The sequence below is a fragment of the Microcebus murinus genome, chromosome X, assembly GCF_040939455.1.
Source record: "Microcebus murinus isolate Inina chromosome X, M.murinus_Inina_mat1.0, whole genome shotgun sequence".
In the NCBI taxonomy this organism is placed as follows: domain Eukaryota; kingdom Metazoa; phylum Chordata; class Mammalia; order Primates; family Cheirogaleidae; genus Microcebus; species Microcebus murinus.
Genome location: NC_134136.1, coordinates 94,460,752 through 94,487,246, shown reverse-complemented (window position 1 = coordinate 94,487,246; position 26,495 = coordinate 94,460,752). Strand labels below are relative to the sequence as shown.

The following is a 26,495-nucleotide window of genomic DNA, read 5'->3' as shown; positions in this document are numbered from 1 at the left end:
GGCAAAGCTTTGCTTTCTTTAAGGACTGTCACGTTGGGAAGAGCAGGAAAATGGCCTGTGTACCTTCCCCTGTGGCTTGGGAAGTTGTGTCCTCACACCTGCCCTTGACCCTTTCATCCTCTCCAGACACCCGACTCTTAAGCTTATCTTTCTAAAGCTGTTCTGTTTGGTTAATTCCACCTCCTCCCCCAATTTTATTCTGCATTCCATCAAATTGGGCATTGACTGTCTACTATGCTAAATTTTTGTGGTTGATACCTGACTTACTTTCAAGTTGTTTCATGTGGATGGTGTGAAGGGGGAAAGCTGGGAAGAGATGTTAACTCTGTAGAAATTGTATGTGACCATGAAGGCCATAAGCATTCTGAGGAAGCATCCCATGCACTTGTAACCTAGCAACAGTGGAATGCTGGGACTCTTTAGGGACTGGGATGGGGCTGTAGCTCTGGTGAAAGGGCACGCTAGACCCCAAGGGTGGAGAAGTCAGATGAACTGGGTTCCAGGTCACACACGACCACTCACTACCTCTTGAGCCTCACTTGCTCCAGCTGAACCCTAGCAGTGCCTGCCGCTCTCTTGCCCTTCAGATCCAACCCAGACCCAAGGCCTGTCAGTCCTCCCTCCCAACTACTGCCCAAGCCTGTCCATAACTCACTACCACCACCACCATATTCATCCACACCATCATTGGCTCTCACCTTGAATACTATATGGGGCAAACTATAGCCCACAGGCCACATCCCACCAGCTGCCTGTTTTTGTCAATAAAGCTTTATTGGAACATAGCCACACTCATTCATTTACAGATTGTCTGTGGCTGTTTTTGTGCTGCAATCAAGTAGTTGTGGCAGAAATCCAGTAGCCTCCAAAGCTCTGAATATTTGCTATCTGACCCTTTACAGAAAAGGTCTACTGACCCCTGGTGTAGAGGAAAATCCTATTTATGTAATTATTTTGAATCTTCTTCCTTTTCTGAACTCTAGTTCCCATTGTATTTTAGTAGACTTCCATATGTGCATGTGTGTGTCACATAAACAAATCTGCTGTGGTCTCCATTTCCCTAATTGTACCTCTTACTTTAGATTTTTGTTTTATTGGATTGCTCAGACCTTCAGAGCAAGGTTTGAGAATGGAGAGCGGAAATCCCAAACTGGACCCCCACTTCCACTCTGTCCCCCTCCAATCCATTTTCTGTGCAACAGCTAGAACAGTCTTGTCAAAATGTGAATCTGAACACATCAGCCACCGTTTAAAATCCTTCAGGGACTTTCCATTGCTCTCAGGACAAAGGCATGAATCCTTACTGTGGCCCCCAAGGCCCCTGAGGAAGCTGGGCCTTTCTTGCCTCTCCAGCTTCATCTGTCACAGTTGTCTCCTTGCCACTCTGTGTCCACCTACTCTGGCCTTTCTTTAGTTCCTTACATGGGCCCTACTCCCAGGCCACAGTGCCTTTGCACATACTGCTTCCTCTACTTGGTATGGTCTTTCCCTGCCTCTTTGCCAGGCTGATTCCTCCCACTTACCCTTCTAGTTTCAGCATCACTTTCACAGGGAAGCCTTCCCAATCCCTTAGGTCAAATCCCACCGTCTTCTCCCAGATGCTTTTCTTTGTGGCACTTGTCACAAGTGCAACATTGCATTTCTTGGTGTTAATTCTTGTACCACATCTTTGTTTCCCCACTATATACAATAAGCTCCCTGGACTTATTTTGTTCTGTAGTGTATCCCCAGGCCCTAGCACAAGGCTACGAATTTACCTTACAGCTACTCTGTAAATCTTCATGGGTCCAGTGTGATCCTGTATACAAAAGCATTTTGCCTACCATAAATCACTGTAAAACTGTAAGGGATTATTACTATTAAGAACAGATGAGAAGGGGGAAAAGTAATTCTTTCAATGGGGAGGTGCTATAGACATTTTAGGAACGTAGGAAGGGAGATATTTGAAATTGCTCGAGGCAATGAAGTTTTCCTCTGTCCTTCCAGAAGGCCTCGTGGAGAAATCAAGAACAATTTTGCAAATGTGTTCCTGTGGGAATACATCCCATTTACACTAGTTGATGGAAGCCATTAAAATCTCTGTCCACCTGACATTTTGGCGGTCAGTTTGGAAATACATTCACACATGCCTCTAGAGAAGAAGGGAACTTCTCCAGAGAATCCCAAGGAAGAAAAGGGTCCCATGGAAAACATCATAAAAAGAAAATGAACGTTTATCTAACCCTGACATCTAATTTGACCTTTCTAAACATTAATGTCATAACCACGAATAAATAGTGGGTTCCAGGACACCAGGGAAAAGTTGGCTTTTTATAAAAAGTCTGAAGAAACATCAGTCAGGAAAAAAAAAGTCAGAGTAGGAATAAAATACAGACTATAAATGTGGAAGAGGAAAGAAAAGCATTTTAAGGAATGACCTTCTTCTGGCTTCTGAGTTGTACTGAGTGATTTGATGTCATTAGCAAGATGAACCTATCGATTTTTTTTTATTCCTGTAGTAAACAAATGGAAATCTAAGCTTTTTACCACTCATAGTGCATTGTTTCCTGTAGTTATAAATATATTTTCTGCTCTCTTAGCTTGGGCAGCTATGTGAGGGAGGGGGTCTTAACCCTTCAGTGTCTGGCTTGAAGGCCCATTTTCCTATTTATACTTCCCCCTCCAGGGGCTAGGAGCAATGGGTAGGAGGGAGAGCTAGAATACACTCAACAGGCCACAGTGACAAATGATTCTCCCAGGGAGATTGTCACCAACAAATGCCCACAAATGGGCTGCACACTGCCAAGAGTCCACTCTTATAGCCTGCTGGTCCCCAGAAGCATCTTGCTTAATCACTTTGTGAGCAGGGCCCACAGACCATGGAAGGTCTGCAGAACACCCCAAAACTTACTGGCTGAATGGACAGCCATTTAATTAGTTAACAATTTTAGAGTCCATAATCTTGGCTGGGTTCAGCAGGATGGTCCTTCTGCTGGTCTCAGCTGGGCGCACTCATGCATCTGCAGTCAGCTGCCAGTCAGAACAGATGACTGTTCCTAGGGGTTGGCCAGCTCTCGGTTGGAGCAGTGGGAGAACTGTGCATGTGTCTTTCACCCTCTGGCTGGCTAGCTCAGGCTGGTTTCCATGCTTACATGGTGACTTCAGGTTCTAAGAGCAGCAAGAGAGAGCAAATTCCATGCTCAAGCACTTTTCAAGCTTCTATTTGCATCGACTTTGTTAATGTCCCTTTGGGCAAAGCAAATGGCAGGAGGAGCTACAAAGTCACGTTGCAAATGGACAAGCATACTGGGATAGGAAGGGTTTAAGACCAGTTTTGCAATCTACCACAAAAGGGAAGGGCTAGAAATTTCTTTTGCTGACAAAGTTCAGAGACACAGCTTGAGGTAACATTTGAAAGTCCTCATCGAATTTAAAAATATTATTAATAAATCACTAAGTTTCTATCTTCCACAGTTTATCTGTCAAATAGGACTGGATAATAATGTAACTTCTTGCCTATAATCAATCCCAGCTACTCAGGAGGCTGAGACAGGAGGATCATTGAGCCCAGGAGTGAGTTAGAGGTCAGCCTGGGCAACATAGCGAGACCCCATTTCTTAAAGAAAAAAAAAAAAGAATGTGCCTTCTTAATCATTTCCAGTGGGAACAATAAAATCTTTATGTGTAAGTGTTTCCTCATCTTTTGTTCCCCAGAGTTAAGCATTCAGTATATCTCAAGTGGCAAATATATATGGAAATAGAAAAAATTTTAACACATCAGCCTTAATTTCTAGCTCAAGTGTCAAATACACAACAAAGACTTACTAACAAAGGAAAAATTTACGTGTGGTTTTCTTAGTTCCTACTTGGTGGGACCCATCCTATGGGTACAATTATTTGTTCTTTCCTCATCTGTGTATCCTTTGATCATATTGTCTCTTATTATTGAAAACACAGTATCAAAACACAGTCTAAATAGAGGGCAGTACCCAATATTTGTTGTTACCCAGTGGAAAGAAAAGTTTAGAGATGATTTTAAAATATCAGTCATAGCAATTGGGATTGATTTTGGGTTGCGGTAGTTATCTAAATTCAATTTTCCTGGCGAAACGTTTTCATATTAATGGAAGAAAGTTCACGCTAGTTAACTTTGTATATGAATACAGCTTCATGTAAGATTTTGCATTTAAAAAAATCAAGTATATAAGTGTTCTTTTTTGTGAAATAGTTAATTGATGTTTTTGCAAAAGAATTAATTGGTAGATTCTTGCCTTACGCATTTACTTTCAAGATAGCAATTGTTTACACCCTAAGGAAAGTCATGCCCTGTTTTGAAACACCTTTAGTTCTGCCATGTTGGGTGGAGAGCTGGTGGTTGACTCACCCAGGCCACCATTGGGACTAGAGGTCAGGGAGTCACTGGAAGGTGGGTTTATCACTGTATGGTGTTTGACACTCTTCTCCAACTCTGGGCAGAGATAATGAGCAACATTCCAGCCCCTGGAATGCACTTGGCAAGCCTCAAGCTAGCTAAGGGGAGGGAAGGAAAAGAGGGAAACTGTAAGATGAAGGAGAATAGAAGGGACAAGAGGAAGAGAAGCCCGGAGGGAGGGGAAGAGAGGAGAGAAAGCTTCCAGTGCTATAGGAAAATTGCACGGTACCAACAGTTGCAAGAGGCCTGCTCCACTGAGCCTCAGCCCACAGTGTCACCAGGCTGGCCGAGAGGTCATCTGTTGAGATGTTTCAGAAAGCAGTTCTGAAAGCTCTCTTAGTCACTTCTCCAATTTAACAAGGATGGATACCAGAACATCCTTCTTCCACTTTAAGTTCTTTGGCTCTGTGTCTTGGCTTCAGTTAGTCTCTCTTTGGAACGCTTTTTCCCATTTCTTCACATAAAGAGAGTCGCACATCCTTTAGCCTGTGGTCTGACGCTTACCTCCTTGAGGAAACTTTCCTGGATCCATTTCCCCACACTGGGTTCGCAGCCCGTCCTCGGTGTGCCTGTGACTGCCCACAGCTGACTCCTGTGACCCCTCCGGCAAGCCTGGCATTCTGGATTCAGGCTCCACTGGGCCCCTCGGCCACGTGCCCTTGTGCAGGGCGCAACCTGCACAACCGTACAGAGTGGCCCTGTTTTTTGGCACATAGTAAGCATTCAGTAAATGCTTGTTGGATGAATTATCTTCAGAGTTTTCCATCTCACAATGTAACTCCTCTCGAATGGTGGCAGCCAGAACTGAACAAACCAGTCTGTGCAGGTGAGGGTCCTGTTAGGCAGGGTCTCACCAGTTATGGAGCCACCACAAGTTTTTGAACCACTCTTGTGTGCTTCTCAGTGGCAACACCTGCCATTCTGTTAAGCCAAGAATCTGCATATCTCTGACCTCCTGTACGTGCCCACGGGATAACCTTCGCCATCATCTCCGTTCGTGCAATTTGTTTTTCCTGCTAGTGTGAAGAAACTTCTCCCTGCTTATATCTGGTCACATTCCCAATTTATCAAGGCCTCTTTGTTCTCTGGTCTTTTCTATTATGGTGTTGGTGTCATTGCCAGGAACTTTGAGCCAGTCTCTGCCTCTTAGTCTTGGGCACTAATTAATCATTAGGTCCTTAAAGAAGTGCTGACTGTTCAGGGTGCTACATGTCACAGTTCTGTTTTGTTTGGTTTTGGTTTTTTGGTCAGTCCTTGGACCAATGTCACATTACCCCCGAGGGCAGTGGGACAATTGCCTGGTGTTGCTGTTACCTGTGCTCTTTGCCTGGTTGGGTCACTGCTTAGCCTCAAGATGCCTGGGCCCATGGCCAGCCAAGAAGGATAGGAGCTCTGATTCTTGGACACCCGAGAGTTCCTTTGTCCTGAAGCAGGGCTCTAAGTACACTCAGACATGATAGTTTCCTTTCCACCCAAACCACTTGTAAAGTCTGCTTGCCTTTTTTTTTTTTTTTTTTTTTTTTTTTTTCGGTCACGCTGGTATTACCCTGGGTTTTAGCCAGCTTGATAAATAGAGGAAGTTGGATGCATTCCCAGCCTCCCTGATGTCATGGTTTGGGGCATTCTGCAACTGTGGGAGGTTTCAGTTAATCCTAGCAATTGGTGAGTTTGCTGTTCTCCTCGGAGAAACTCCTCTGTTCCATGCCATGTCTTACATAAGTTGATATGGTTCCTTTTGTGACTTGCCTTTTCTTTTCAATGACGTAAGAACCCCAAACATTGGCAGTCACTACGTTTTGTTACTGACATTCCGGTGCCGATCGCTGATCGGATCCTGATTCCTTATTTGCTTTTTCTAAAACGTGAAGGCTAGCGGGTGTGTGGCGGCAACAGAGGCAAGGAGGGATGCAGAGGCTGAAGGATGGGCAGTTCTGGCATGTCCACATCGTTGCTTTTGACTTTCTTTTCCGCTAGTCGTTGAAGTGAGTTCCTGCCCCCTGGCTGGGACACTGATTTCTTGGCTCTTAGACCAGAAGTCTCTGTGCTCCCAGTCAAGCCTTTTAAATGGGGTTAGAACAGGAGGGGAGATGATGTCAGCTGAGCAAGGGATGGCTTTGCCTCCCATTTCCCCTTCTCCTGAACTTGGTGGAGGAGCTCTACCTGGCTCTCCCTCTGTCTGGCTTTTCTTCCCTAGAAGAAATAAATGCAATTGTATAAGTAATGCATGAATACATGTTTGTGTTCTATGGAGTAGCAGTTTGGCTTCATCCTTTCCCACGTCACATTCCTACTTATGGAGACTTGGTGGGTTTCCTTTCGGGCTTTTTTGTATGCACTCACCCTTGACACTATATAAATAAGCATACACGTATATAGTTTTCATTGTTTCTTAACATGTACGTGCGTGCGTGTGTGTGTATAAAATATATATATAATTAAGAAACTTGATTTTTTTCACTTGATCTATATGTATTTACAAGCTCTATGTCAGTGCACCTAAATCAACTTCATTTTTTGAAGCATTGTGTAATATTCCATAATACAGATGTGCCATTATGTATTTAACCATTCATTTACTGATAGATACTTAGGCTCTCCCTCCACAAAGCTGCAATGACAGTATTTGTGTGTATATTTTTGTGTATATGTGCCAATATTTCTATAGGGACAATCTCTGGAATTAAAATGTCTGCATCAAAAAATATACACATTTAAAATTTCAAAACATAGCTAAACTACTCTCGAAGTTTACATTTCTACCAACAGTGTATGCAAGTGTTTATTTCCCCACATGTTCTCCAGCTTTGGATATTATTAGGCTTTTTAATTTTTTCATCCACTGGGAAAAACGAATGTCATTGTTGCTTGTCCTACTTTTCTACCTGAAAGTGTTCCAAAGGAACAAACAGAGCCTCCTGTTGTTCATTAATAAACTGGATTACCAGGAACCACTTAAGTGTGCTTTATTGTGGTCGTCAATAAGGTTTTGGAAGAGGTAGTGTGCTTGAGTTGTGAAATTTCATCAGAATATTATGAGAAATCCCTATGTAGAAAAATCTTCATTTTCACAAATGTTAAATGAAATTCTTTCCATACCCAAGTCACAGTTGATTTGTTTCTTTGATTATTTAAATGTTTTTTCAGTTGTTAATCCTACATTCATTCCATGTTGAGCACTGGGACATGGATTTGCAATTTGTTCATCGTAGGACAGTACAACATGGTTGGCCTTCATTTTTGTCTTCATTAAACATTGTTTAATGAAGTTTTCTAGCATCTTGGGCTTTAATTTATTAAGAACTATTTCCTTTTATTTTTCCTCTTAAAGAACATATTGTGATCAATAGAAACTCACCATGATTCCTTATTTCTTCTTATTACTCTATCTCACATGAGAAGATACCCTTACATGAAGTGACTATCATCTTCAAGCTAATAACTGTACCAGTGTTTTGGTTTTTAGGTAAAGCATGATGGAATATTCTAAAAGATACAAGTCAGGTTGTCAGCAATGCTGTCTGCCTTGGGTGGGCACCCTATTTCCTTTCCTCAGTGTGCATCTGGGCTTGCCCGCACTCATGTTGTTACCAATGTCCCCACCTCCTCCTCCTCCTTTCAACTCTGAGCCAAACTTAATAATCAGCAGACAGTCATTTTTTCAGCCCTTTGGTGGAAAAAGAATTCTGCCCCTGGCACAGGAGACATAAATGCCCCAGTCCTTGATATCAAGGAGTTTTAGGTTCTAGGGAAGTTAAGTCACAAACACATGGAGAAATACTGAACCAAGTAGAGTCTCTAGAAGGGGCCACCCCAGCCCAGATCTGGTCCAATCACTTCATTGTCCAGTGCTCTTATGATGCTGTTAATGGAGCCTTAAACCGAGCAGTAATGCATGCTACTAAAACATCAATAAGGTCAGCCCCCAAACTGGCTTTGGGCCTGTTCTTCTAGTTTATGTAAGTTCCTTGAGAGCAGGGTTTGTCTCCTCCATTTCTTTTGTAACACCACTGCCAAGTTCAAGCTGTGACATGCAGCGGGGGCTTCCTAGGGCCCCAGCTGATGGGTTGACTGCAGCATTGGAACATGATGCTGCCAAGAACACTCACTTCCCGTTGTTCTAATTTTCTTTACTTTTTTTCATTTTCAGATGTGTGCGGAGTTTCTCCACCCTTTTTTGTGAACCTCCCGTCAGGTGCGTGAGACTATTTTCATGTGATAATGTCGTAGAAATGAACATGTTGGGCTGAGTTTTTTTCTTTCCTATTTCCCTCCCTTCATTCCAAATTCCTATCCACAGAACAACTTTATTCTTTTTTGTTTGTTCATTTGTTTTGTTTTTAACTCCTCACTCCCACTGGAAGCTCTCTTCTTCAGACATTTTCTTTTCCTCGAAGATTCTATTGTTGACTCATTCTTCCTTGCATTCGAATAGACTTCAGAAGTGGGTGTAGGTTTTGAAGTTAGGGGGTGCAGGGACAGCTGGGGAAGGAGGATGATCACTTATGTGGAATTCTTTGGGTTTTCTTCCACTGTTTTCCATTTTCCTGCTTCCTGGACTTGCTTGCCTGGCTGCAACAGCTCTCGTCTTATTTAGAAACAGACCTAAGTGCTGTGCACACGTAGCTTTCAAAGGCTCCTCCCAACCAGATTTCTGCTCACACCTCCGTCTGCATAGAAATTCTGAAGCCATGCTTTCTATGTCTTTTGAGCCTCAGAAATAGTGGTTATTTCTGGAATTTCGTTGATATAAATTATCAAAATCTTGTAAACACTGCAAATGTTTATTATCATTAATGTAAATTAGAATTATCCTATTGTAATTTCTAGGATAAATAACACACATAGCTATTCTAATAGATACTAGTAAGTCATTGTTATAAATGAGGTTAAAGCACCTGAGCAGGTTCACACAGCTAGCAGTTGGCCAAGCTGGGACTTGAAGCAGGAATGGGCATGGTGCGGTGACAAAAGCAAAGAAGGGCACAGAATATTGGTGGGGGACGGTTGGCATTCCAGAACACTTCACTGTGTCTCCAGTGTGATCTCCTGAATGATACAAACCATATGCCTCTGCCCATCCCTGCCCCATAAGAAGTATCTCCTATTTCTCTCCTCTACATACTAATAAAATTATTTTGTAGCAACAGATTCTGGACAAAATCAATTAAAAAAAATCTTTGTTGAGTGCCTGCCGTGGGGGTGGGGGTGGGGGTGGAGACCAAGCCTATATAGGAGAGGCCAACTGTGTTCTGGTGCCTTGTTTTGGTTTTTAGGCCAAGTTGAGTCTCATGGATCATGAAGAGAAAGTGACTTTTAAGTTTGTTTGGTTTTTTAAAAAAATCACTATTTATTTGGCCATACCAATGACCAATGAATCTAAGTAGTGGCTATAAGCTCTTGAGGGCTGGAAGGATTATCTGTCTTGTTTATTGCATTATCTCGGGTCCCTAGCATAGTTCCTTGGATGTAGTAGAACCTCTGTAAATATTTTTAAACAAGATGAATGAATGCAGGGAATAATTCTGAAATCTGTTTATGTTTAGCATTGGAGTCTACTGTAAACTTGTCTTCTAATTATGCTTGTAATAATAGCTAACACTTCTTGACTATACCAAGACTTTCATTATATCATTTGATCCCTCCAGAACCCTATGAAGTAGGTCTTATCATTACCTACATTTTTTTAGATGAAGAATATTTAAGGTCCAGAGAGGTTCCTTAGAACAGTCCAAGGTTACACTGCAGGTGGTGGAGCTTAGATTTGAAGGCAGGCAGATGGCTGTACCACGCATGCTTCTGAATCCCTTGCTATTCTGTTCCTTCGTGTGTGTTGAACATAATTTCTGTGAGCACCGGCGGCAGACTCTGAAGAGTGAGGCTTTCCCCTTGCCTTGGTTAATTCACACATGAGCCATCAAGAGTATGGTAGATTGCAAGTAGGAGAATGGAGAAATTTGGAGATGAATGAGAGAGCCAAAAAATAAAACACCTCTCACAAGGTTTTGTGAGTCTATGTTTACTTAAAGTGTATAATTTATTTCTAATCTTGCACATCTGATACGGATTTACTCTAAGGCTTCTTTTTTTCTGCATTAGAAAGCACTTAATGCTTATTAAGAAAATCATTTTGCACTGTAAAGACCAAATAAATCATTTCCTTCCATTTGATTCTAGAGATGTGAAAGCTTCCCGTTGCAGTCATGCCACATGGTCCAGCATCGACTTGACTTTGTGCTCTGACAAATAACACAACAGAGTTGCTGTTTTCAAGTTCATATTCAGCACTTACCAGTCAACCCAGTGTCTGTCATATTCAGGACATGGGTTTTTTTGGCATATGAGATGTTGTCTCTCTTACTACAGCAATGCTGGCTTTGGTTCTTGATGACCTTATCTTCCAAAAATTTTGTTGCTGCAGTTCAGAATGGTTCCTTTTGTCCTATATTTATTCAAATTACCTCAATTTACAAGATTTGAAATTGCTGCTAGACGTTTCTGTGAGCATTCTGGAGAAATTTGTAAATAGCCTCCTTTGATTTATTTAATGGGTAAAAATGTAAGGGCTTTCCTTGTCAAATTTTGGCATCAGAGTTATGATAGCCTTGTAAAAATGAGTTAGGACGTGCTCTCTTTTTCTTTTCTTTGAATTTTTAGGAGATTGGGATTCTTGTTCCTTAAATATTTGATAGAATCGGCGGTGAAACTATCTGAGCCTGGAGCTTTCTCTGTGGGAAAATTTTTGAGACTTTTGATGGTTATATGTCCTATTCACATTTACTATTTCTTCCTGATTCCTTCTTGGTAGGTTGTATTTTTTTCTAAGGATTTGTTCACTGACAGTCAAACAATTAAAATCAATTGCTTTTTTCACTTTTTGTCCTTGCTTTATCCACACTGAGAACCTCTTCACTACCTCCCTTTTTAATTTCCCCTTCTTGTAGTCTTGTTAGCCAACACATATGACTCAACATAAATATCTCAAAGGCATAGAGTTTCTAGAAGACTTAGGGGACAATTATCATACTTCATGTTACTCAGGTCAAAAATATTGATTATTGCATATGTCATAGCAGCTAGGGTATAATTAAATTATGCCAGTTTACCAGAGATAACAGAGAATAACAGAAAAACTCTTCACCCAGACCTGCCCTATAGTGGTATCAAGCTATTTCCCCTTTTAAATCTTATTCTTTAACTATTCTATATCTAGATAAAGATAGATTTATCATTTATTGCCATTATGATAAATGTACTATTTTACATATTTAAAAAAATATGATAGTGATACTATTTAATGAAATTGAAGAACTCTAGAACAATTTTTTGGAGCACACTGGTATACAGTCATGTAGGTTGTGCGCTGTTCAACCTGAGAGGTTGCTATTTATACCAGAGTCCACAACCTAAAAGGGGGCCCTGGACTAAGATGAATTTGAGATAATCTTTAATGAGTGGCTACCTAGTGTCTAGATTTTACTGTTTAAATGCTAGCAAATAGTTTTCTCTGTAATTGATACTATCCTTAGCACCTTAAAAATTTGCTAAGAACCAGTGGCTATTCAAATCATTTTTTTTTTTTTTTTGAGACAGAGTCTCGCTTTGTTGCCCAGGCCAGTGTGAGTGCCGTGGCGTCAGCCTAGCTCACAGCAACCTCAAACTCCTGGGCTCGAGCGATCCTTCTGTCTCAGCCTCCCAAGTAGCTGGGACTACAGGCATGCGCCACCATGCCCGGCTAATTTTTTATATATATATATCAGTTGGCCAATTAGTTTCTTTCTATTTATAGTAGAGATGGGGTCTCGCTCTTGCTCAGGCTGGTTTTGAACTCCTGACCTTGAACAATCCGCCCGCCTCGGCCTCCCAGAGAGCTAGGATTACAGGCGTGAGCCACCGCGCCCGGCCTCAAATCATTTTTGTTGATGACCTAGATAGCATTAAGCTAACCTGGAGTGCTCTAAAAGATTAAGAAATGTTGAAATGTTCCAGGTGAAAAAGAGAAAAATGGCTTTTATGTACAATGAGGAAAGGTTTCAAAATCCACAGATTTCCCTCTTTGGAAATCTAGATCAGTAATCCTAGAGACCTTATGATCTAACAGGCCATTCTCAGTTGATGCAGAATGCAATAGGAGCTCCATTATTTCAAATACTGTAGGACTTCTACTGTTAGCAAATATATGTTCAGCCTTGAAAAAACATCTTCCAGTCTTGACAACTGAAAGCATACTTTTTCAGTGGTGCCAATCTGTAGTAAGTTCTTTTTTTTTTTTTTTTTGAGACAGAGTCTCACTTTGTTGCCCAGGCTAGAGTGAGTGCTGTGGCGTCAGCCTGGCTCACAGCAACCTCAATCTCCGGGGCTCAGCGATCCTACTGCCTCAGCCTCCCGAGTAGCTGGGACTACAGGCATGTGCCACCATGCCCGGCTAATTTTTTGTATATATATTTTTAGTTGGTCAATTAATTTATTTCTATTTTTTGGTAGAGACGGGGTCTCGCTCAGGCTGGTTTCGAACTCCTGACCTTGAGCAATCCGCCCGCCTCGGCCTCCCAAAGTGCTAGGATTACAGGCGTGAGCCACCACGCCCGGCCTGTAGTAAGTTCTTGATTCCAGTTCTTTTTTCAAGATGACTGCTGGAATTATCCTTCATTCTGGCCTCTCCTACCCTCATCTGGGAGTCAAGTACATGTTCTCTTCAGTGAAAAGGCACAGCTTATTTTGATCAGAGGCCCAACTCACAGCACATAATAATCAGTCACCATGTATTCTTTGCATACTAATTGAACTTTGACCATATCTTGTACACCATGTAAGTCCTGCTCTATGAGTTGGCAAAGCTTTAGAATGGGTTTGCAGAAATTTGGAAATTATATGATAGCATTTTGAATTTCTTGGTTTCTCTCACTTGCTGAACTCAAAACATTTTACTTACAAAGACAAATTCTCAGAAGGGTGGCCTTGTGACCTTGTAGAAAGAGTAGGGGGTCTGCTGAGTAGTCAAATGACCATGACCCATCCCCTAGAGCATGCTGGGCCTCTTTCTTTATCTGTACAATGTAGGTTTGAGGTTAGGTAATATCCTAGTTCCTTTCTAGAAATAAACTGCTCTAATATTCTTCCCAGAGCTCAACTTAGATATTTGTGCATTAAATCATTTAAGTCAACTCTACTAATTCCAGGAAGAGTCAAGTTTAAGGCATTTATAAAGGAGAGAGTTTTTTGTAGGGCCTTAGTTCACTAAATAATGGCTTTTTTTTAAGAGCAGTGCTTTTGGAGGGAGAACAGAAACTTAAAAAATATATTAATTTTTAAACTTTATTGAAACTTCTTATGACATACATATAAGCGTACAACTCAATGAATTTTACAAACTGAACACACCCATGTAACTGACACAGAATATTACCTGTACCTCAGAAGGTCTCTTGTGCCCATTTCTGATATTATTGTAACTTCCTCCCTTGCAAAGATAACCACTCTCCTGATTTCTCACTCCATTGATTAGTTTTGCCTGCTTTTGTTTCTCATAAGAATGGAATCGTGTATAATATGCATTCCATTATGTCTGGTTTCCTTGGCTAGCATTATATTTCTGAGATTCATCAATATTGCTGTGTATGGCTGTAGCAGACACTTAAATTTTTCCTCTAGGGAGACATTGATGATACATCTTTGCACAACTATATTAACATTCCCATTTGAGTGACTCATTTGAGAAGATCAATAATATGCCATTATGAACAGAGAGAGTATAAAAGTGCTGCAGAAGAGGGACAAATCAGGCTTTTTATAATTTATTAACATTATATTATTAACATACAATGCAATTTATTACTGTAAAATATGTAAGCTCTCTTGAAGGAGGATTTACTTCCTGGTCTAAGACATTACTGCACCATGTCAAGGAAAGAATTGCTCTCCTGGTACTGGTTATTAGATTGCTGGCTATTAGATTACAGATTCTTAAAGATTGCCAGCTTTACCTTGAGAGCAAATTGAGCGAATTGTGGTTTATTTATCTCATTTTTTCCCATGCCATCAAACCCTCAATCCCTGCACAACCTGACCATGCACATTCTAGGTACAAGATAGATATCTGTTGAATGAATGAATGAAGAGTACAGCTAATACTTGAAGTGTATTCACAGTGCCAGCCACTGTGCAGAGATCTCTTGTTTACTCACTACAACAGCACTATCGGGTTGGCGCCGTTATCACAATTTGCCAGATGGGGAAACTTGACCATTGAAAATACCTTGTCCAAAGTCACTCAGACATTACATGACAGAGCTGAGACCTTTGAACTCAGGCTCTTTAGTCTTCACTACTGTGTGTGCACACTCTATCTCGGGCTTGCAGAGACTGCAGTGGTGGCTGGATTCATGCATCCCCTTGGCCTCCACTCCTAGTGCTGACAGTCCGTCATGGGGTTATGTTGGCCAACTCCTGGCCTCGAGAAGATCAGACACAGTCTTAGCATTTGCAGTTCTCTCTGTCTGCTGAGCTCTCCCCAGTGCCTGCCCACCTCCACCACACGTATCTCATCTACTTAACTCCTGTCCAGCCTGCACATCTCATCTCATACATATTGGCCCTCAGTAAATATTTGTTGAATGAATAAATAAATGAATGATAAGTGTGGCTTTTAAATTCAGTTCTGATATAAAGCTTTGCTTTTTAAAAAATGTTGACTCTTTATCTTCTTGACTACTAAAATGCAAGCAATGATGATAAAATAATATGCAAGTAAGAGGAAATGCAATATACTTATCCTTTTATAGTATAAAACGTAAATAGGAGCTGGGCATGGTGATGCACACCTTTAGTCTTAGCTACTTGGGAGACTGAGCTACTTGGGAGGATCACTTGAGGCCAGGAGTTTGAGGCTGCAGTGAGCTATTTTGACACCTGTGAATAGCCACTGCACTCCAGGTTGGGCAACAGAGCGAGACTCGCATCTCTTAAAAAAAAAGTTTAAAAGAGAAAAAAACATAAATAGGAATAGATTGTTTAAAAGACCCTATGACCTTTCTGATTCTTAGCATAGTCTTTAATCAGTTTATATGGTGGTCATAATTATGTATGTAACCTTTTGCCTTTTTAATTTCTTCTCTTGATATTTTACATGTGTCGATGTTTTCCATAAATGCACATGGACTACTTTGCTTATCATTTTTTTTTTTTGAGACAGAGTCTTGCTTTGTTGCCCAGGCTAGAGTGAGTGCTGTGGCGTCAGCCTAGCTCACAGCAACCTCAAACTCCTGGGCTCAAGCAATCCTGCTGCCTCAGCCTCCCGAGTAGCTGGGACTACAGGCATGCGCCACCATGCCCGGCTAATTTTATATATATATATATATATATTAGTTGGCCAATTAATTTCTTTCTATTTATAGTAGAGAAGGGGGTCTTGCTCTTGCTCAGGCTGGTTTCGAACTCCTGACCTCTAGTAATCCGCCCGCCTCGGCCTCCCAGAGTGCTAGGATTACAGGCGTGAGCCACCGCGCCCGGCCTACTTTGCTTATCATTTGATTATAATATCTTGCCGGGTGACCCTCCCATAATAAACATGGGTTTTGCTTTTTGCAGCCAGTGCCCAGCTGGCATCGCTGAGTCTCTGGAACCACAGTAATTTAAAGGAAGCAGGATTGCAGGTTGCCTCGGTTGAAGAATGACCTTTTGGGCATTTCTGTGTTGCATGGTGGCTGTGATGATCTGTTTTCCTGTTATTTTATTCCAGGATGGTTTTCTCTGGCAGGCAGTGTGGCCATGTTGGCAGACCTGAAGAAGTTTTACTGACCTTCAAGATATTTCTCATCATCATTTGTCTTCATGTTGTTCTGGTTACATCCCTGGAAGGTAAGGTACCTGTTTTCCTTCTTTTTTTTTTTCTCTTTATCTGTTTATATGTGTGTGTGTTTTGTTATTTAGGATTTTTTTTACTGTGGTAAAATATATATAATATAATATTTACCATTTTAACCATCTTTAAGTAGACAGTTATTTGGTATTAAGTATGTTCACAGTTTTGTGCAACCATCACCACCATCCATTTCCAGAATGTTGTCAGCATCCTAAATAGAAACTTTGTACTCATTAAACAATAACTCTTCATTTCCTTTTTTCCTCCTCTTCCCAATAACCTTTATTCTTTTTGTCTCTGTGTATTTGCCTATGCCTGGTACCTCATATAAGTGGAATCATACAATATTTGTTCTTTTGTGTCTAGCTCACTTCACTTATTGTAAGGTTTTCATACTGTAGCATGCGTCAGAATTGCATTCCTTTTTAAGGCTGAGTAATACTCCACTGTATATAGACAACGTTTTATTTATCCATTCATCCATTGATGGATATTTAGGTCGTTTTTACCTTTTGGCTATTGTGAATCATGCTGCTATGAATATCAGAATACAGGTATCTGTTTGAGTCACTGCTTTCAATTTTTTGAGTTATATACTCAGGAGTAGAATTGCTGGATCATATGATAACTCCGTGTTTAACATCTTGGGGAACTGCCAAACTGTTTTCCACAGTGGCTGCACCATTTTACATTCCTACAAGCAAGGCACAAGGATTCCAGTTTCTCCATGTCCTTGACAACACTTGCTATTTTCTGTTGTTCTGATAACAGGTATGAAGTGGTATCTCATTGTGGTTTTGATTTGCATTTCCTTAATGATTAATGATATTGAGCATCTTTGTGTGTGCTTATTTGTCATTTGTATATCTTCTTTGGAGAAATGTCTATTCAAGTCCTTTGCCTATTTTTAAATTGGGTTGTCTGCTTTTTTGTTGAGTTTTGGAGTTCTTTATATGCTCTGAATATTAATCCCTTATCAGATACATAATTTACAAATATTTTCTTACATTCTGTGGGGTGTTTTTTCACTCTCTAATAGTGTCATTTTATCCATAGAATTTTAAAATTTTGATGAAGTCTGATTTATCTATTTTTACTTTTGTTGTCTGTGCTTTGGTGTTACAGCCATGAAAACATAGCCAAATCCAACGTCACGAAAACTTTCCCCTGTTTTCTTCTAAGAGTTTTATAGTTTTTAGGTCTTATGTTTAGGTTCTTTGATCCACTTAGAGTTCATTTTTGTATATGGTGTAAAGTGAGGATCCAACTTCATTCTCATGCATGTGAATAGCCAGTTTACCTGACACCATTTGTTGAAAAGACTGTTCTTTCCCCATTAAATGGTCTAAACACCTTTGTCAAAAATCATATGACCGTATAGGTGAGGGATTATTTCTGGTGTGTGTTTGTTTTTAAAAGTATCTGCTTGAGGGCAATACCATATAGAAATTTAAAGGCGGTGGAGAATCAGCCAAATGAAGGAATCTGGTGTTTTCAGAAAAGGGGGTTATTCAAAGCTTATGAAACAAGGAGAAAAGGTTCCTGAGGAAGGCAGTAAAAGGCTGGCAATACTGTGGCTCTAATTTCTGTGGGCACAACTGCCAGAAGCAAATGTAAACAATCCTCATTACAGATGAGACTAGAAAATGAATGTTATTTAAAAAGAGGTATTAAGGACCCACCTTCCATATTCAAAAGATGGTGGCAGGATGAAGGACTCTTTATTAGATAAAACAAAAATCTACCAGCAGCAAAGAACAACAACATAAGCAAACAAACAGAACACACATGCAAATTCACATCCACACACACAGACTAAATGGAAAACTCCCCAATAAGCTAACACACAATTGACAATCCTTCGAAACATAGGCACTGGGGCATGTTGTCAAGAAGCCACCATACTTTCAAAAAAGAAATGGTGAGAACTAAATGTGTGCTGATGGCTTACAAAGTGCCAGGTTCCTACATGCTTTGCATGCATTCACTCTCTTAATCTTCTCAATCAAATCTAAGAAGGAAAGGTCTTGGTCTTAGCCCCATTTTCCAGACCAAGAAGCTGAGGCTCAGAGAGATAAGTAACTTGTCCAAAGTTGCTAGCACCTAGCAAGTGGCAGAGCTGGAATTTGAACTCAGGGATCTGTCTCTAGAGTTTGTGCTTGTAACCATGAAACCCGGGTTCTCAAATTTGAGTGTTCAGAATGCCCTGGAAGGCTTGTCGAGGGACCGATTGCCGGGCCCTTCCCCCTGAGTTTGTGATTTGGTATGTCTGGGGTGGGAGCTGGGAACTGACATCTCTAGCAAGCTCCCAGGTGATGCTGGTGCAACTGGTGTAGGAACTACACTCTGAGTGAGAACCACTGCGTGCACAAGTGTTGGAAGACACAAACAAGGAGAAAAGGAGAGAAAACTCCTCCTGATATATATCATGGGATACAAATTCTGTTGTTGTGGCCATGTGATGTTTGTATAAACTATGCTCACACACATCATCTCCTTAGGGCATTAAGACATCACTGTGGGATTGGCAAGGCAAAAATCAAATGTCCCCACTTCACTGATGAGTAAATGTCCCCAGGGACATTATTGGTTAGGAAGTGGCGGAGCCCAGACTAGATGCTAGATCTTCAGTCTCACGTTTCGGTGCTTTTTCCATCACAGGGTAGAGGAGGCAGGAAAGTGGAACACAAAGGGAAAAAATTCATCAAAGTGAAAGCTGTTCATTAGAAATGTCCTTTTGGGAAAATAATTTTTAAAATGATGAAAACAGGGACAGGTAAATAGGAAAGTGCATGGCTCAGAACTAAACCAGGATAGGAGAAAAGCTGAGTGATCACTTAAGGCATCTGAATGTATTCCTTGCTTCAGAGCTCTGATGAATTGATTTCTTAAAGCAGTGTTTCTCAGAATGTGGCCCCGGACAAGTAGCATCGGCGTCACCTGTCTCTCAGAACTTCCAATAATAATCACTTTGGTAGCACTCACCATGTGCCAGCCACTGTTCTAAACCCTTACAGAAGCCAACCTCATTTAAAGTTCACTTGATAACCCTTTGAAATTGACACTATTATTAGCTCATTTTACAGATGAGGAAACTGAGGCACAGAGGAGGTAAGCAACTTGCTGTAGGTCAAACAGTTAAGAGGCAACAGAGTTGCAAGTCAAACTCAGGCCATCTGGCTTCAAAGTTTGTATCTTTAACCTCTGTACACTGCCTTTCGGCGTTCTCAGCCTCTCTGCTACGCTGGGCTCAGTTGCTTGCTTGTTGCGAATCTGTGGATTAAAAATGAAGGTGGAATCCGTAATTGTAAGCGTCACTGAATATTGTTCGGGATCACCCAGGTGGTTCATAGGCACCGTCTTCCTGAACAGCTTTGCACTGAGGCAGGTTCTTTGTTGTTCTGGATGGCTTGGGTCTGGTCTTTGATGAAGACCAAAGGGACTGACTTGCACTTCTACATTTGGTTGTCAGTCGTGTGGTAATGAGCGCCTGCTGTGTGCCCAATGGCACTGGCTGCTGAGAGAACATCGTCTCTGATTCCAGATGGAGAGACATGACTGTGACACATGAGAACAATATAAGCTGTAACTGAGTCCTAAAGTGTGCGTCAGTGCTATAGGGCTCTCACGTGTAGCCCTTGGCCAGCTCTGTGGATTAATCTAGTTACATGCTAAGCCACCTGCAGCAGATGGTATTGGTGCCCTGCCCATATCATATCCCCTTGGCCCACTGCACAGGTCACCTGCACATAGTTCCTGTGCACAGGACATGCCAGAAGTGCTAGGGAGTTAACACCCCAAAACAGTGAAGGGTGGGGGAGTTGGGGTTTAAGCTTCCTTGTCCCTTGGTGGGACAATGCCAAGGTGTGTTCTACATCGTCTCCCAGAGTTCCCCAGTTGGATTGTGCCTGAGTTGCCTATAATAGTCACCTGCTCATTAATATACCCATTATTGGCTTCATTCCCTTCTCTATGTCACTTAAATGCTCCCTCCTCCTGCTTCCTGGGACTGTCCCACTTGGAAACACAGTCACCTTCCAAAGTTAAGCCAAATATTACAACTTCTATAAAACTTGCCCTGACCTCAGAAGAATTAAATCTCTCTCCCCAATGTTCCTTTTTCTCTTTCTCCATACCTGTGGATACTTGCCACTCCATGTCATGCTCATATGGACACCTGTCACCATGCGTCCTTTCAGCGCGTTGTCAGTTCTGGGTGAGAAGGGAGAATGACAGCTTGACAAAGCGGTGGCAGACTAATGGGAGGAAAACTGATGAGTGCTGAGAGCCTGCTCAGCGCCGGGCCTTTCTAGGTACTTTGTATACATTATCTCATTTAATCTTCATCCAAAGTGCGTATTTTTCATCTGGGTTTACAGATGAAGGAACTGAGTGTCAAAGAAATTAAGTCATTTGCCCAGAGTCACATAGCTCGGAGGATTCCCCATCAGAATCTGTAGCCTGTGCTACTCACACGACAACCAGACTGCCCAGGGCGCCCTCGGTAAGTGTCCGAGGACTGAGGGAACGTGGCACTGCAGCGCGGGGAGGAGGTGGAGAGGGAGCCCGGGGTAAGCCGTGGGAGAGCAGTCACTCCCCTTGGCCCTGGGGATCTGGACTATAAACACAGTAGCTTCACCCTGGAAGCCTGAAGGATGACTCAGTAGCTCTTGATGGCAGGGAGAGGTGGGACTGACACTGTCTTGTTAGGCCACTGGCCAACAGAGAAAATCCTTAGACCTTAACACTTTCAGTTATGTAATTTGGTCACATTTGAGGGGATCATTCTTGGTCAACTGGGCTTTGGCAGGTAACTATACTTACCTCCAGCCTCTAGCTCCCCTAGGCTGTACCAATGCCTTTTTTTTTTTTTTTTTTTTTTTTTTGTCTTCCAAGGAGGTCGTCTTTTAGGTACAACTATTCTATTTTCCAGAGGGTGAGATGACATAATAGTGGAAGATGGTTATAATTTCATTCTTGCAGAATTGTCTTCCCCATTTGGAAACAATTACACATTTGAGCCAGTTTGGTGAGCTCATGAGTTATAATCCCCAACTTTCTCTCTGGGTTGGGTCTAGATCTTTCTGTGCTGCAGGCATTTCCAATGATAAGTGCCTCTAATAGGTTCCCCTTCTCCAGGGCCTCACTGTCGTATTCCCTCTTCACCCTCTCATGCTCTCGATCCATATGAGTCTTTGTTTTTCCTTGTGAGGAAGATGGTAGAGCTGCAAGAATTAGGCTGTCTGCTGTTGGAATGCAGAAAACTTGTCTTGTTCGACTTTATCGTCTAATACCAAACCCAGTGCTGGTTTCCTTCTTCTCTCTCAATCACCTATCTGCAAAAATGAGATTATAAGTGCTCACCATGGCATTGGCCTGATGCTCAGCCAGTCTCCCAACTCCTCAAATCTCACTCCCTACAGAGAGCCATGAGGTCACTTCTGGTGGACCTTGACTCTTTCCCTGGGAGGTGGAAGTGGTCATGAAGAGTGATGAAGACTCTAGACAGATCTAGAGGGAAACTGAAAGCAGAGGACATTGTGTCCCACTGATCACATGAAACTTCTGGTAAGGATTCCTTGCAGGGGCCTGTACATCAGCACAGGCCAACTGTAGGGATGAGAAATGGAAAAACAGCGTGTTTAGCAGAGAGAAGGCTAGAGATGGTGCCTTCTCCAAGCCTTTCTCAGCTTTCTCGTGACAGGGTAGGGAATCTAAATTGCCCTTATATTTCTAGCGGGTAGCCAGGAGTAGGGACAGGGTGGAAAGACTATGGCATGGATGACCTAGACCAGGTGTCCTCAAACTACGGCCTGTGGGCCACATGCAGGCTGCCTAGCACATTTAGCCGGCCCTCCGGGTGTTTTTGCCACCGCCGCTGCCTGTCCTGCTTAGCAGCCAACTCGTCCTGGGCCCACAGTGTGCACTCTCCAACGGTCTGAGGGACAGTGAACTGACCCCCTGTTTAAAAAGTTTGAAGACCCCTGATCTAGACCAGGGGCCAGATGGAGGATGTGACACTCAGTGGTGAGAGCTGAAGGGAGCTGGATCATTAAGCCAGGAATGCCCAGGCCTGGGTGGGATTCTGGAAAAACAGACCATGGGGCCCACTGGCCACAGCCTTTAGCAATGGATGCTGGTTGGACACCCAGGAACCCTGCAGGGTGAGGGAGTTCTCTGGATAAGCCATTGAGAACTCAGACCTCAGCACTGGGTGAGCTCACAGACCCAGGCCCTTTTCCCTGCTGCCAGAAGGACACTAGCACCCCATCCCCAGCCCAGATACCATGTTGACTACCAAAAGGAAGAGGAAGGAAAACCAAAATTGTGCATTTAGTCAAAAGACATTGAGTTAGCCAGATACTATTTTAGAGAAAAAGAGACAAAGCTACCTTAAAATTATCAGAGTTAAGGATCCCTTTCCTATATCTCTGGAATGGGGGCCCCAAAACCAAATGGAGCCATCCTAGACATCGAAGGAAACTGAGGGATTTTGTTTGTTTGTTTGTTTATTGTTGCTCTTGTTTCTACATCTAAATTGTGTCTATAAATTTTAAACTTGCTCTAAAACTAATACGTAGCAGACACTTAACGATATGTCAGTACACTCTACTAGGAATTGTTGAAAGCCATCGTCATATCCTGCATTCTGCTTCTCCTCTTGGTTTTATCTTTTCAGGTATGTAAAGATATCATTCAGGTCCCTGAGGGTAATAGTGACATCTTTTCTCTCTCTGTATCCTCCATTGTGTCAAGCACATGAACTCAGTAAACTCTGGTTGTTTGACTGGTTTTGATTTGTGACTCTAAAGACTAGAGAGATTCTAAAAAGTGGGCATCTCCTGTCGACTTATATCATCAGCGTTAATGTCATCTGAACCCGATGAGTTCTGATACAACATCTAACTGCTCCTCCAAACATCTGCATAGACCTCAGTGAAGTGTCTGTAGTTTGGCTAGGATTACTCTTGAAGGATGTGTTTCCCCTCCTCCATATGATGAAGAGGCTCACCTTATTGTTAAGATTCCTTCACATCCTGACATTATTTGAGTTCAACCACCCAGCAGGGACACTCTTCAGGTGCCTATTTCATTGTCTTGGGATACCAGGCATCCTCAGGTCTATCTGAGATATACTGTCTTTCTGAAAATCCTTGTATGATGTCTGAACTGTCGATTATCTATGCCAGGTTCTCAAACCCTGATGCCTGCGTCTCACCCCCAGAGATTCTGATGTCATTGGTCTGGGGGTATAGCCTGCATATTGGGGTTCTTCAAGGCAACCCAAGTGATTCTAGCAGGCCTGAGAACCACTCATCTCTGCAATCCCATTTTAAGGCTGTTCTGCTGTTCAAAGTTCCTAATGTGAAATTGGAAACAATTTAAAAGTTATATTTTTTTCAAACTACATTCTTTATGTGAGGCAATTTCAAAGGCTTTCGAAGTTCTAATGAAGCCAATACATTTCTTGATTTCAAAATTTATAAAAGCCCTAGAAATGGCTCTTGCTGACTGGCAACTTCGTTGCCAGTCCTATCCTTGCCTCGCTCTTCATTGAAAAGTCCCGTGTCTCTTCATAGGATCCAGTAGCAACAGCTCATAGTGTTAAATACTAAATATTAACAACAGCAACACAACTGGATGTTTCCGTAGGTCTTCATGATTTACAAAGCGCCTGGGCATACATCATCTTACCGTGTCCCCTTGGGCTAGGCAGAGAAGTTTGTATTATCCTCACTTTGCCCATGAGAAGACTGAAGCTCAAAGCAATGAGGTAACTCTCTAGGTTAGTTACTTAGAAAGAAATAGTACCAAGATCCAGAAAGCAGTTCTCCAGAACTCTGTCCTTTATACCAGCCTGCATAAAGTACTTATTTTTTTGGCTTGGACAGTTTGAATCATTTGCAAGTTCACACAGCTGGAAAGTGAAAGTGATGGGTTTCTAGAACTTGTGTTCTTAACGATTCCTGCCATGTTTAGTCTCCGAAGCAGTTGAAAATGATGTGGATTTTTCTGGTTTTTTTTTTTTTTTTTTTTTGAGATGAGGTTTTGCTGTGTTGCCCAGGCTGGAACGCAGTGGCTATTCATAGGTTCAATCATAGTGTACTCACTACAGCTTGGAACTCCTGGGCTCAAGCAGTCCTCCCAGATAGCTAGGACTACAGAGACACACCACCACACCTGGCTTGAAATGGTTTTTACACAACTTTGCCATGATTCATTCATTCTGGGACGGAGTACCCACTAATTTAATCTCTCAGGGATTAAGTTGATGTTCCAAGAGAACATGCTGTTGAGTGTACCTTAATAGTGGGTGCATCCTTACTTCAAGAAATAACAAGAAGCACACTGTTCTTGGCAAGAGGTCTCAGTTTTATAAGATCACAGTGCTATAAAAAACCCATCCAGATAAATTGGAGATGCTTTTTGCCATGATGTTTGTGGCAACTGTGTTAGTCTTTAATATCAGTGTCCTATTTGACCTATACCCTATCTTAGCTTTTCTTTTAGGAGTACACAGAGCATAAAGTAAAAGTTACTCTCATGTTGCTATAGTATTTAGTATTAATACTGAGGATATTAGTACTTCATGTTGAAGATAGCAGTACCTCTGTCAACTGAGATGGGTCCCTTAGTGATAATCCTCTCCCTTCCCTACCTCCCCTTCACTCTAGGCTGCTGATTGGACTTTATATATGGAAAATAAACATTTTTACAGCAACTCAGAATTCAGGGTTAATCTATTGCAGCAGCTTGCATTACCTTAACTAATACTCCTCTTACCTTTCTCACCAGGGTTGTTGGTACATCTCATTCTGCCATTGCAGGGTGGGGAAGCAGTCCTTCTTTCTTAAGATCATATAAGAACCCAAGTTCATATAATCTAAGAAAACTGGGTCACTACTGAGATGCTCTTTGTCCAAACTGGAAAGAGTCATTTGAGGGCAGAAGGCTCCACCAGAGCCACCCACTCCATTTGTGCCAAGCCAGGCCCCTGGGACCTTCACAGTATGCCATAAGGTTAAGACTATAGGTTCCAACTTCCTGGGGTCAAATCTTACCTCTGACCTCAACAAGGCATTTAACCATTGTGCTTCAATTTCCTTATCTGTAAAATAGCAGTACTTATCATATAGAGTTATATGCAGATTAAACGAGTTAATGCATATTATACAGAAGTCTGCTAATGCATCTGACACATTATAAGAACTCAGTGAATACTAGCCATTGTCACTGTGGACCAACACTGTCTAATGGAACTTTTTTGAGTTAACAGAAGCATTCTATGTCTGTGCTGCCCACTACAGAGGGCACCAGCCATGTGTGACTACAGTTTTTAGCACTTGAAACTTGACTGGGGAACTGAATTTTTAATTTTATTTAACATTAATTAATTTAAATGTAAATAGCCACATGTAGCTAGTGGCTACCATGTTGTACAGCACAGCTATGGAGCATTTAATTTAATTGCTTCAGAAGTTTTCTATTTCAAACTGTGTAAGTCAGGATTCAATCACAGTAGGAGAACCACTAAGACTCTGACACTCTCTCTCTTTCTCTCTCAGGAGTTTGTTACAGGGTTTTGACCTTATACACATGTGAGCTGGTTAAGCAGTCTCTATAAAGCTGTTGTCCTCACATTGACATCTGTAGGGCAGGCAGGCAGGAAGGAGAGAGGAATGTAAGAGGGTGGAGAGCAAGAGCAAGCTGGAAACCACAGGCATGAGTTGTAGCGCACGAGAACAGACTAAACCCTGTGTCAGTTCTTGTTGCCTTTGACCTTGGCAGTGTAGACGTCCTGCAGAAGCCAGGCCCTTCAAAATAAAATTAAGTACATACGTGGCCCAGGAGTTGGAGAAGCTGTAGGAGGACCCAGGGGCAGATAGGGCAGTTGCAGGCCAAGCACCTCCCTGGTACTGATAAGGGGAGGCAGCTGATCATTGCCAATGTGTGTGAGCTACGACGTGGGCTGCTGCTCCACATCTCCCACAAGAAGCTCTCTTGTGTCCCATGTTGACTAGAAATGTAAGAAGGAAAATTCTGGAAAGGAATGTAGTTAGCCTAACCAAGATGATGTATTGTATAGCCACCACACATACAAGCAAGCTAATGAGCTCAATTGCATATCTGTTAATATCACTAAATAAAACATGATGCTAACATTTTCCAAGGCTCTATTTAATTGTTTTAGTTCTGAAACTGGCCCAAAGATACTCTAAAGATCAT

At 41.9% G+C, this 26,495-nt stretch overlaps 1 protein-coding gene across 1 annotated transcript in view; it reads left to right on the top strand.

The window, feature by feature from the left end:
• The window catches only part of ADGRG2 (adhesion G protein-coupled receptor G2), a 107,738-nt gene that overhangs the window by 23,626 nt on the left and 57,617 nt on the right, over nucleotides 1-26,495 (top strand). Inside the window, exons 2-3 of the mRNA XM_075999297.1 lie at nucleotides 8,559-8,603; nucleotides 16,146-16,264. Coding sequence (XP_075855412.1) covers nucleotides 16,147-16,264 — 118 coding nt within the window. The 5' untranslated portion in view covers nucleotides 8,559-8,603; nucleotide 16,146. The remainder of the gene's footprint in view (nucleotides 1-8,558; nucleotides 8,604-16,145; nucleotides 16,265-26,495) is intronic.